The following is a 13,110-nucleotide window of genomic DNA, read 5'->3' on the forward strand; positions in this document are numbered from 1 at the left end:
TTTGCATTGCTGTAGTATGAGACCAAGAAAACAAAGTTGCTTCAACTTTCTTGTCTTGACTTTTTGTCAGCTATAGTGGCTCAGAGTTGTATCAACCAACCTGGCTACCCAGACTGATTTATAAAACCGTTTTTATTGTAAGTTTTTGTAGCTGCAAATCCTCAAGGGTCCTACAGAGACCTGATCTGTTCTTCACACTAAGTAGAAGTATATTAAACTCTAGTTTGAAGAATGCATAGGTTTCCTTTACAATGAATTCTAGGGATCAAGTTTTCCTTAAGAGTATGTCTAAGCTGGTTAATTCTTTGCATTTTCCTATCTCTGGCTCATGTCCCCTCAAGGGGACATGGGGCCAAAGATAGGAATTCTACTTAATTACTTCATATTCCCCATATGCTGTATAACCCCTGTAGGGGTTTAACATTTTCCCATAAACATCATAATCCTGTCAAATGTAGCAAAGTACTGTACAAATCATGTCAGGCAGTTTGAGAAAAGCAAGTAGATTCCTTTCAAAATAGTCCATGCAAAGATTTGCTAAAACAGAAAAGGGAAGACTACCAATACCACATCTACCCTTTTGTGCCCACAAGTTTGTCACAGGAATATTTTCCACTACTAATAATGAAAATCATCTTGCCAACTGATAAGACTTAAAATGAAAAATGTAATAATGGTAATCCCCTCTTTCCATTAAAGAATCTTTACATAGAGTATTTAGAGAACAATTTTGCTTTTATCAATCCATCTGACACGATTGGTAACAGGTAGGTGGATGTCTTTGAACATTAAAATGGATGTCTTTACTACATGGGACAAGGTTTTGACAGTTTGTGCAGTTGAACAATGTCAAATTTAGGGTTGAATGATCAAATGGAGAACTTTCCTCCTTGGATATATTCAAAGAAAACAGATCATTAATGTAAACAATTAGAAGCTATTAATGCTAATATAAGCTGTTACATAGGCAGTTCCCCTCCCAATCCCAAACCACCACAACACTCACCTTATTTTTGGATGTCTTATGGTTATCACTTGTTACTCCACCAAGAAATGGCATCTCCAGCTGATCAAAGAAATCTACATCCCTCAACACTTTGGAATCCATAAAATTCTTTGTAATAGCTGTTCTATTTACATAGGGCAAACTGGCCAAGAGCTACCCACCAAGATCATTGAACACACACACAAAATATGCTCAGAACTACATTTCTACGATGTCTAACAATAAAACCACAAAATTAACTGGGAATCTGCTAAAATCACTGTTTAACAATTCACTCTTAAATGTAAGATGCATGTCAATAACATGGTTACAATAATTCAAAAGTAGCCCACATTTAGGTAACTTTTGAAAACCTTTCAGTTTGTTCTGGACCATTTTCAAGTCAACTTTACAGTGGTCCAGGGCAGACTTAAGCATCATCTGAAGGTTCCTCTCTAAGTGCTGGTTATTTGTGAAACCTAATATCTTGGAACTTTCATTCAAATCAAATCTCAATATGGTACAAGGGTAGTTTGAAACCAGTCCTGCCCCATATCTCAAAACAGTGCTTCAATGACTTGTACCAAATGCAAGCCACCAACTCTACTTGATCCACCACTGACAGGTAAGGTTCACTTTGTCCTGTATCTTGCTGAAGAGGACTTCAGTTAAGGGGTTGAAACATCCCAAAATAATAAATCAGTTTTAGTGTAACTGACCAGAGAGGATTGCTGAAGTTAATAAAACTAACATGGAAACACCATGTACTCTCTTATTAAACCACCAAAATCATTATAATTGCAGGGAAGTGCTAAACTCGGAGCATCTGGGAATGGGAAGTAATCAAGTTTGGTACAAGGAAGCTCCATTTCTTTTGATAAAGAGCCCTTCAGCAGTACCCCATTCCTCATGTTTTATGAATACAATCATTTACCATTGAAAGCACATGTCTCAAATATAGCAGTTCATTTTGTTATGGGAGGTGCTAAATCTGTAGGGGTCGTACAGCATCTGAATTTGATCCAAGGAGTAGATAGGCCCAGTGCCTTGGATCAAGAATAGGGAATCTGTCATTAAGCACTTTAAATTCTTACTGATACAGTGGAACCCCTGCTTAGCATCATATTTAAGCATTTTGTCCTGTCTCCAAACAATACTCTCTGCTCCCTCCATGTGCCAACAAGACTCTTCAATAAAGGTAAAAGTGATTTAAATGTTCATTTAACCATTTCATTAGCACTATTTCTCGTTTTCTCATTTACGGACTATTTTGCTGCAATATCTTCCCAACTTCACACCCGTTGGCAACAACGTTGGTCTACTATGCTCGGCAACAAACTTCAATCTATTAAACCGAGTATAGGTTACTGGCCGTCTTCTTATCACCAGTGTCGAGGTTGGGAGACTACTCTCTCCCGTCTTCGCATTGGCCATACTCGTCTTACTCATGGATATCTCATGGAGAGGCGCCCTGCTCCTCTCTGTGAGAATTGCCAAGTTCCATTATCAGTCAGCCACATTGTTGGACTGCCCACTTTATCAACGAGCACACAGAATTTACCTCCGTCGTCGTCTTCGCTCTGCTGCTCTCTCTTTACCTTCCCTTCTCGCTGATGGACCCACCTTTCTACTTCAATCTCTTGCTACCCCCGTACTATCCCCAGCCCCGCTGTTTTCTGTAACCTACTGATCATCCCTCCTCCCTTCTGCCATCCAATACCCTCGCTTCCTTCCCTACCCTGCAGCGCTGTATAGCCCTTGTGGCTTAGCGCTTCTTTTTGATTATAATAATAATTCTCGTTTTCTGTATGTAAAACTATAGTTATTATCTAAAATGTATTTTTTTTTTTTTTTTTTAATATTTTTGGGTGTCTGAAATGGATTAATTGGATTTACATTATTTCTTATGGGGAAAATTATTTCAGTTTTCGTGATTTTCGGGTTTCATCAGACACTCTGGAACAGATTAATCACGAAAACCGAGGGTCCACTGTATATTATTAATTAAGGGAACTGGAGCACAGATCCAATTCCCTAGATCAAGAACACCTCACCGGCATCAAGGAACCTCCCTTGAGGGGGAAGCTCGCAACCTGAATTTTGGCTCATATCCAGGAGCAAAAAATTGACAGTGATGGCTCGTATCCTGAAAAACTTGCATGGTGGGGCACTCGTAATCAGAGGTTCCACTGTATTAATGCCTGAAACTGAAATCCCAGGTCAAATACTGAGTGAATTTAATGTGAATCTTTCCCTTTTTAATAACATTTATGATCTCTATTCAAGAGTTCTTGATCCAATGATCAATTTAAATCTGGCTTCTGCCTATTTCCCAGGTGTTGCATGATCCCTATAGGTTTGGCACTTCCACGTGAATATAATATACTGTAATCTATTGTTACCAGTATAACTACTTCTACAGGATAAATTTATGTATTATTTCACTGAGCAATACAAAAAATATATACACGAGAAGAAATTACAATAAAACGTGACTGGAAGAAGCTATTAAATACGTATTTAATTGCTTTTATGAATTTATTCACATCAATGAAAGAATTAGTTGCTCCACAGATGTGTGTAAAAAACATAATAGAACTTGGTTATGCTGTCACTTTTTACTGATATTTTTTCAGATGTACAAATTACATACAATGTACATGTATATTTAAATATAATTTGTGATAACTGAAATAAAATAAATCCAGTACAATACTGTAATTAAAAATATTTTGAAGTCACTCTCAAGAACATGATCCAGATGAAGTACTAGTGTAAATTCTCTAGAGTTTACTAGGCAGAGGTTTTGCTGGGACTCCATCATCGTTCTCACCAAGGATGTCTGTGAAATCATCAAAGGCTGCCTGAAGGACCTCCTCCACTGTGTTCACCAGCACCACTTCAATTTCATTCTAATGGCAAAAAAAAATCAACAGTCAATAGAAAATTTTCCCTAACTACTTTTACCAGCACTAGAAAAAGCTATAACATTTATTTCTGCATTTAATTTGCACTGATACAATACTATAATTTCTGTTACTCTTATTTCAGTAGATAAACTCCACTCACCATGAAGCTCTAGTAATTCAGCCTTGATCTCTGATAATTTCATTTTTTTAACACCAGCCATCTCCCATTGAGGTAGGGTATCCCCAAAAAGAAATGCTTTCACCATCATTGTCTTGACATTATTATTATTATTATTATAATCAAGGGGGAAGCGCTAAACCCGGAGGATTATACAGCGCCTGGGGGGGGGGGGAGGTGGAAGGCATTCAGGCTTAATTCGGGGAACTGGAGCACAGATCCAATTCCCTAAATCAAGAGCCCCTCACCAACATCAAGGAACCTTCCTTGAGGGGATTGTCTTGACAGAGGCACAGATACTACAGTTCAGATGCCCTTCCATACTGCAAAGATCCCCACTCCTCTTTTAGAGTGCAAGCACTGTACTTCTCACCTCCAGACTCAAGTCTGGCTAACTGGTTTCCCTGAATACCTTCACAAACTGTTACCTTGCTCAGGCTCCAACAGCTTGTCAAGTCTCAAATACCATTTGTCTCCACCCAAACCCACTCAACCCCCCTCACTCCCCCCCCCCCCACACACACAAAGCAGTCAAAGACCAGGTGATCAGGCTGAGGAAAGAAGGTGGGGAACTCACAAGAAATGATCAAGAGGTATGTTAGAGCTCAACACGAGATTTAAGGAAGTATTTACAGTGGAGACGAGAACAGAGGGGGACACCAACAAGGAATATACAAACAAGTGTTGAATGACATACACACAACTGAGGAGAAGGTGACGAAGCTGCTCGGTGACCTTGATACCGCAAAGGTAGTGGGACTGGACAACATCTCCCCATGGGTCCTTAGAGGGAGCAGAAATGCTGTGTGTGCCACTAAGTACAATCTTCAGCACATCCCTTGAAACTGGGCAACTACCCAAGGTATGGAAGATGGCAAATGTAGTTCCCATTTTTAAAAAAAGGAGACAGAAAAGAGGCACTAAACTATAGACCAGTGTCACTGACATGTATAGTATGTAAAATCAGGAGAGTGGTGGAGCACCTGGAACGGAACAAGAGTATAAATGACAACCAGCATGGATTCATGGAAGGCAAATCCTGTGTCACAAACCTTCTGGAGTTTTATGATAAAGTAACAGAAGTAAGACACAAGAGAGGGGTGGGTTGACTGCATTTTCTTGGACTGTAAGAAGGCCTTCAACACAGTTCTTCACAAGAGATTAGTGCAGAAGCTAGAGGATTAGGCACGTATAACAGGAGGGGCACTGCAATGGATTAGAGAATACCTGACAGGGAGGCAACAACGAGCCATGGTACGTGACGAGGTATCACAGTGGACACCTGCGATGAGAAGGGTCCCACAGGGGTCAGTCCTAGGACCAGTGCTATTTTTGGTATATGTGAATGACATGATGGAAGGGATAGACTCAGAAGGGTCCCTGTTTGCAGATGATGTGAAGTTAATGAGGAGAATTAAATATGAGGATCAGGCAGGACTTTAGAGAGACCTGGACAGGCTGGACACCTGGTCCAGCAATTGGCTTCTCAAATTTAACCCCGCCAAATGCAAAGTCATGAAGATCGGGGAAGGACAAAGAAGACTGAAGACAGAGTATAAGCTAGGTGGCCAAAGACTGCAAACCTTGCTCAAGGAGAAAGATCTTGGGGCGAGTATAACATCAAGCACGCCTCCAGAAGCACACATCAACCAGATAACTGCTGCAGCATATGGGCAACTGGTAAACCTGAGAATAGTGTTCCGATACCTTAGTAAGGAATCGTTCAAGACACTGTACACCATGTACATCAGGCCATACTGAGTATGCAGCACCAGTTTGGAACCCACACCAGGTCAAGCACGTCAAGAAATTAGAGAAAGTGCAAAGGTTTGCGACAAGGTTAGTTCAAGAGCTAAGGGGAATGCTTTATGAAGAAAGGTCAAGGAAAATCGGCCTGACGACACTGGAGGACAGGAGAGTTTGGGGAGATATGATAATGACATACAAAATACTGCATGGAATAGACAAGGTGGACAGAGACAGGATGTTCCAGAGAGGGGACACACAAACAAGGGGTCACTCTTGGAAGTTGAAGACTCAGATGAGTCAAAGGGATGTTAGGAAGTATTTCTTCAGTCACAGAGTAGTCAGGAAGTGGAATAGTCAAGCAAGTGACTTGACATGCTGTTAGTGTGGGGAAGGTAACATTAATTAAGGGATTTAGGAAAACTGGTTAGCCGGACTTCAGTCCCCATTCCTCTTGAAATGCAATGCCCACGCTCCCAAAAGAGAAGTGGGGACACTGAAGTTCAAAAGGTCATTTGAATTGTGATATCTGCACACTCCTGGCAAGGCAACTGTTGAATGAATAATGGTGAATGTGTTTCCTGCCTTGGTGGGAGACAGATAGTTAAAAAAAAAAAATAATCAAAGTACATAATATTTTAAGACTGAGTTAACAGTTTGTCACCTAAATGAAAAAACAATATTTTATAATCAAAACTAATAATAATACTGTACCAGTGTAGCATTATGAGAAAAGGTCTCAATGTAACGTATATAATAAGTTTTACTGTACATAAATGAAACTTACTAAAACTGAATTTGGAATATCTTCAAGGTCCTTTTTATTTGCTGCTGGAATAACAACAGTGGTAAGCCCTGCTCGGTGAGCTGCCAATAGCTTCTCCTTGATTCCACCAACCTGCAAGTTGAAGATTTTGCTCAGATTAGAGTTGGTAATCTAGGATAATCTAATAAAACCATCATCAGGCTGTCTCACTTATTTTCATTAAGGTTTCGTAATCCCCGCTCAAGGATATGCCCCCCCCCCCCAAAAAAAAAAGGCAGATATCAAGAAACATACCTAACATTACCACTCACACTGAAGGACTGGGGTTTGATCTCTGGGTAAGAGTTGAAGCCACTACCAGTTCAGCCATGAGCACTAACCCCATATGGATACAATGTATACAAAGGAGAGGAATGGGAGGGAAGCCACTGTCTCACACATGCAGCATTTAGTTATGAATTTTATCCCCTCTTCCCCTCAAAAAAAATAATAGGAATCTCAGGTTACAGCATGGTTCTCTACAAGAAAATGCAATTTTTATTCTCTACCTAAGTCGTTAACTGAGGGGCGAGTATCTAATTTGACATGGTATTTACATGCCAAATTAAAATTATCTAAAAATATTTGATATAGAAACTAAAAAATAACAAAAGCCTAAACACCTCAGATAATAAATAGGGTTCTAGCAAAACAACTACTTAGGCTAGTAATTTGTCGTCACTCCAACATGCACAGATACAAACCCTCCCTTCTACTGATAAATTAATTAGTAGTTCCTAAAATGGCTACCAGTGTCCTACAATACCTGTTTCCATACAGTGAAAGAGATATTCTCAAGAATCCAGAAATGAAGTGGCAAAAGACATAATTGATAAACAAGACAAAAATCATATAAAGAGTATAGGTATTTTATCAGGGATTCTTATATAATGTAAGATGACTTACTGGCAATACAACTCCATTAAGAGTAATTTCCCCAGTCATCGCCACATCAGAACGAACACATCGGTTGGAAAGCAGCGATACTAATACAGTAAGTATGGTAACTCCTGCAGAGGGCCCATCTTTATTGATAGCTCCTGCTGGAAAGTGCATGTGAATCTCCTCATCCTTCATGAAGTCCTTGTCTAGCTGTAACTGTAAGACAATTTTTTTTATTAGTTTTCAGGTACTGCTAAACCCATGATCAGAAATATGCTATTTTTTGTGGCATTTACATTGTACAAGAGTTGTCATTTTTTAGTCCAATGCTAACAGTACTAATGAGTACAAGCCAAGAATTAAGCTGGCTGAGTAAAGGGTAAATACATTCTAAACTGGCTTAACCTTGTATTATACACTTACTGTTCTTACTTAAAAAAAAAAAATGAAGCAGCAAGGCTCACAGCACTTTTAAGAGGGTCACTGACTCTCAGTTGCAAACAGGGCATTAAACAGACACTCAACAGTACTAGTGCTTAGCTAGATGGTCAAACTCTCAGCAGTTTTGACACTGTCACATTGGAAGCAGTTTTTGACACTGCCACATTGGAAGTTCCCATCATCAACTCTCAAACTAGCTGGTGCAAAGACCCACTTTCCCAAGCTTCTCATCCTGGAAACTTAACCATTAACAAGAGGGTAGTCCCAAGAGCAATCTCTCCAAAGGGGTAGACCTGAACACCTGTATGCTAGTAACAGCAGTTAATCTGGCTAGGAAACTGATAGGATGGATAATGAGAACATTCAAGACAAGAGATGCTAAGCCAATGATGATCCTTTGTAAATCACTTATTCTTTCTAGGCTGGAATACTACTGTACATTAACATCCCCACTCAAGGCAGGTGAAATTGCAGAGCTAGAGAATGCACAGAGAACCTTTACTGCACGTATAAGTTCCATCAAACACCTTAACTACTGGGAGCGCCTGGAAGGACTTGACTTGTACTCACTAGAGCGCAGGCGAGAGAGAGAGATCATAATCTACACCTGGAAGATTCTGGAGGGACCAGTCCCTAATATGCACACAGCAATCACTCCATACGAAAGCAAAAGACTTGGCAGGCGATGCAACATATCCCCCAGTGAAAAGTAGGGGCATCACTGGTACACTAAGAGAAAACACAATAAGTGTCCGGGGCCCAAGACTGTTCAACAGCCTCCCACCAGCAATAAGGGGCATTACGGGAAGACCCCTGGTTGTCTTCAAGAGGGAGCTGGACAGATACTTAAAGACGGTGCCGGAGCAGCCGGGCTGTGGTTCGTACAATGGATTGCACGCAGCCAGCAGTAACAGCTTCGTTGATCAGGCCCTGATCCACTGGGGGGCCTGGTCGTGGACCGGGCCGCGGGGGCGTTGATCCCCGGAATGCCCTCCAGGTAGACTCCAGGTAGGCCCTTGATAAGGTCAGACACACCTTCCCCCCCATCCACCATTATTGAATATTTAAAATGGTATAAAATACCGACAGGTTGTTAGGTAAGATACATATGCAACAGTTAGGCATCTTTATTTCAAAACGTTTCGCCTACACAGTAGGCTTCTTCGGTAGACTATGGAACAATATTCTTCTCCAGACTAAGGGACTGACCACCTCAAACTTCAAGGGTGATGGACTGATTACATCATCTTCACGTCTCTTCTGCTTCTATCAACTTTCCTGCACTCGACCGAAGAAGCCTACTGTGTAGGCAAAATGTTTCGAAATAAAGATACCTAACTGCTGCATACGTGTCTTGCCTAACATCCACCATTATTACCCAGGCACACCCACTGATATTGCTTCTTTAGTAACAGAAGCAACATAAATACTTGCAGTACAATAAATTGTAGCCTGAAGAAAAGCCTCTTTGGAGAGGATTTTCTGAGCAGCAGAAAACATTAAAGACAAGAGTCAAGAGAAATTATTATCTGGGCCATTTATGGTCTGCTGGAATAAATATACTTAAATGAAGATAATACTGTATACATTACTAAAGTTAAACAGAGAAACTTTTGTTTTTCTTTTTGGGCCACCCTGCTTCGGTGGGATACAGTTGGGTTGCTGAAAGAAGAATACTAATATCTTACCAGAAACGCATGCTGCCTGACCCAGGACATGGCAATCTTGGCTGATTCCTGCATGACAGAGCCAAGCTGACCTGTGAGGGTGAGACCAGAATCTCCTACAGTACGTGATGCCTCCACCACCATTACTTCGCCACCAACAGGTGTCCAGGCCAAACCCACTGCTACTCCAGGAACACTAACTCGTCCTGCTAATCCACTTTGGAAGATAGGTGGCTGTAGAAAATACAATTATTTTTATTAATGTTTTTCACTCTTCAGCTACTTAAAAATTTACAACAAATCTGATTTTGCATATAATTTTTTCCTTCATTTCTGTAAATATTCTTTTGATGTCTTACCCCTAAAATGTCATAAATCAACTTTGGGTCTACAATGACTGGTAGATCCATGTGTTCTCGCAGCTTAGAAAGATTTATCCCAGATTGCTGAGGCACTTCTCCAACTTCCTGGCGAAGTTCTATTTCACGAGTTTCATCAGCGTGCTGTTCTGTTCTACGATCACGATCTTCAGCTTCTGTTATCATTTCTTCTGAGGTTTTAGCTTCATCTTCTAGGATAACGTAAAAATAAATTAAAATAAATCGCTAAAGAGTTCATAAAAAAATACTAGTACAGTATTTACAACAGCATTTTTTTTTAACACTCTAATGTCTTCTACCAAAGCAGGATGATCCCTCCCCCATAAAAAAAGAAAATGTTCACTATCATTCCCTTGATACCTGTTTTTCCATTAAACTTTTCAAAATGTTACTTTGCTCACACTCCAACAGCACACCAAGCCATAAAACCATTAATCTTCATTCATTCCAATCTAGCATACCTGTAGAAGTCTGCCTGATGCTCAAGCCTCTAGTACTGAAAACCTCCCTCCAACCCCTCCTGAGTTAACCCCAACCTCTCCTCTTTGCCACTCCAGATTTGTACACTCTTAGAAATTCTATGCTGCTCCATCCTCTCTAAATGCACTGACACTACAATCTCTCAACAGAAATGTCACTCAATAAACATTAAGGTGACTGGCCTTTTTGCAGCCAAATAAATAAGTTCACTGGGGTATAAAACTTTTAATATATTTTAAAAATTCTATAAGGAAATTTGTAATTCTCTTTAACGACATTTCAATGCAATACCACTGGGTGATTTCCTACATTATTTTAGCTTAGCTTGTATAATTTTGTGACTAATGTATTCTCCAGTCACAAACATTGTTCCTTACTTTCTTCCCTGCTCTTTCTTTCATTTTTCTATTTAAATATACTTAATGAGGCAACCCTTAATACAGCTTTCCATATACAGTAAGGCCCTGCTTTATGGCGTTTCGCCTTACGGTGTTCCGCTAATACGGCGATGTCAAATTATGACCAAAATTTGCTATACGGCAAGCGGTCTTTCAAATATGGCACCCCCCACCCGGTTTGTTTACATTTTCCGTGACTATATCTATTACATTGTCTGAACTCTGTATCTCGTTCTCTCTCTCGTTTACTCTTTCGATAACTAGCTGGCTCTCATTGACGATGGCGTCTAAGGTTAGCTGTAATAAAAAGAGAAGTCGTAAGCCTCTTGCTTTAAGTGCCAAGTTAGAGGATGATGGTGTGCCATTCTGATTTTATTCAGTAAACACCCTGCCACTCACCTCTCACACATTAATATTAATATTTTAAGGTAAGTAATAAGTGTACTCTGTGTGTATCTTACCTTTTATTGTGTTTTTAATGCCTATTTCTATTGCTAACTTAATACAAGTTAGTGTAAACTTGTTGTCTGGCATTTATTGCATATTTTATGTGTGCTCTGATAATAATACTTGTGGAGCTGTGTGGTAGCCGGGTGGAGGGACAACATTACGTTTTCTCTGTTCAGCCATCAGAGAAAACGTGTATGAATCTGCGTTTGGCCCAGCCACTCCCTCACTCCGCTTTTGTTTACAATTTTTGGCATGAATTATTCATTATTTCTACCTTCGTTTATGATGGCATCTAAAGGTAGTTGTTAGAAATATTAAATTCAGTGAACAAGGCATGTCGATGTTAATAATATGGCTCTGGGCCACAGTGTAGGTAGCCGGTAGGTGTAGCCCAGGTGGGCTACACCTACCGGCTACCTACACTGACTTCCTACAAATAAATACTACTCACCTCTTCCTATATTAAGACTACACATATTTTAAGGTAAATAATGAGTGTACTGTATATGTATTTTACCTCTCTGGGATGTTTTAAATATCGTATATTAAGTATGAGATGGGGAGCCAGTGCTACCTACACCTGGGCTACCTGCACCTGACTTCCTACAAATAAGTACTACTCACCTCTCTCCCTACATTAAGATTACAAATACTTTAAGATAAGTAATGAATTTACTGTGAGTGTATTTTACTTTGTGTGTTTTTAATGCCTAGTTCTATTACTAACTTAATATAATTTAGTGGAAACTTGTTGTCTGGCATTTATATGCGTTTATAAATGGAAAAAAATGGCATTCTGCCTTCCGGCGATGTCTGCTTTCTGGCGACAGCCTGGAACCTAACCCGCCGTATAAGTGGGGCCCTACTGTATATACACATTCTTGATCATCAACAAAAGCCCCTGGTGACCACTTCATTTATATCCTGATAAAATCTACATGTAAAATTTCTTTAATTTTTTTTTTTAATACTTTCAGAACATTAATGTTTTCAGAACATTCTGCATAAGCCAACTTCTGAAGAGAGGCAAGACCACATTCTGAATGGGGGCAGGATCATGTACCCTCTTATGAAAACACCTTCTCAATGAGGGCAGGATCACCCGATCAGGATCATCTCACTGCAAACTAGTACACTATGCTTTGTATGGTAATACATGTAAACAGATCTAATAACATTTGTTCGATTCTTCTTGCACTTTAGGGGTGTAAAAAACCTATACACATGGTAAATACTATAGTCACTACTGGAAGGAAAAAATCTTCACCTCTACATAAAATGAGCAAAATTTAAAATACTACCATCATACCATGATCACGTCTTTTCTCTGCCACCTGGACAGCAATAGCTCGGCACACTGCTCCAATCTTGCGTTCCAGTGTCCTCACACCAGCCTCTCTGGTGTACTCTCCAACTATTATGAAAAACCATGTTTTTATTAACTGCACAAAACATTCACAGGGTAAATAAGAGCTAAAGGAATAACAGCTGTGCAAATTTAACACATTTCTACTCAGCATTAAAATTATTGGATACAAATGTGTATTTCCAACAGAACTGAAGAAAAGACAAATTTTATATTGTGATAACAAAGCTCTATACAAAGGAAAATGTTAAGTTAATGACTCAAGGGCATACACAAAGCAAAATACTACTATCACTAATGCTTGCTCTGTAACTGTCTTTCAATTTAAATTACCACATTGTTAGTTTACCTCCAAACTGACCAATAAAATATGATTCCAGGGTCATATAAGTGATTCTTTAATAATTTTTCTTATATATTTAG

General features: G+C 39.6%; 1 protein-coding gene across 2 annotated transcripts in view; it reads right to left on the reverse strand.

The window, feature by feature from the left end:
- Positions 1-1,739: 1,739 nt before the first annotated feature.
- The window catches only part of LOC128696661 (lon protease homolog 2, peroxisomal), a 55,657-nt gene continuing 44,286 nt past the window's right edge, over positions 1,740-13,110 (reverse strand). The window contains exons 13-18 of one of the 2 annotated variants that reach the window (XM_070094473.1): positions 12,631-12,735; positions 9,973-10,181; positions 9,635-9,847; positions 7,530-7,721; positions 6,606-6,716; positions 1,740-3,897 (exon numbers count right to left, since the gene is read on the reverse strand). In XM_070094473.1, the coding sequence (XP_069950574.1) occupies positions 3,769-3,897; positions 6,606-6,716; positions 7,530-7,721; positions 9,635-9,847; positions 9,973-10,181; positions 12,631-12,735 (959 nt within the window). In that variant the 3' untranslated portion in view covers positions 1,740-3,768. Of the gene's footprint in view, positions 3,898-6,605; positions 6,717-7,529; positions 7,722-9,634; positions 9,848-9,972; positions 10,185-12,630; positions 12,736-13,110 lie in introns of both variants that reach the window. The other variant, XM_070094471.1, reaches the window with a different exon arrangement.

This window comes from Cherax quadricarinatus, chromosome 46 (assembly GCF_038502225.1).
Source record: "Cherax quadricarinatus isolate ZL_2023a chromosome 46, ASM3850222v1, whole genome shotgun sequence".
In the NCBI taxonomy this organism is placed as follows: Eukaryota; Metazoa; Arthropoda; class Malacostraca; order Decapoda; family Parastacidae; genus Cherax; species Cherax quadricarinatus.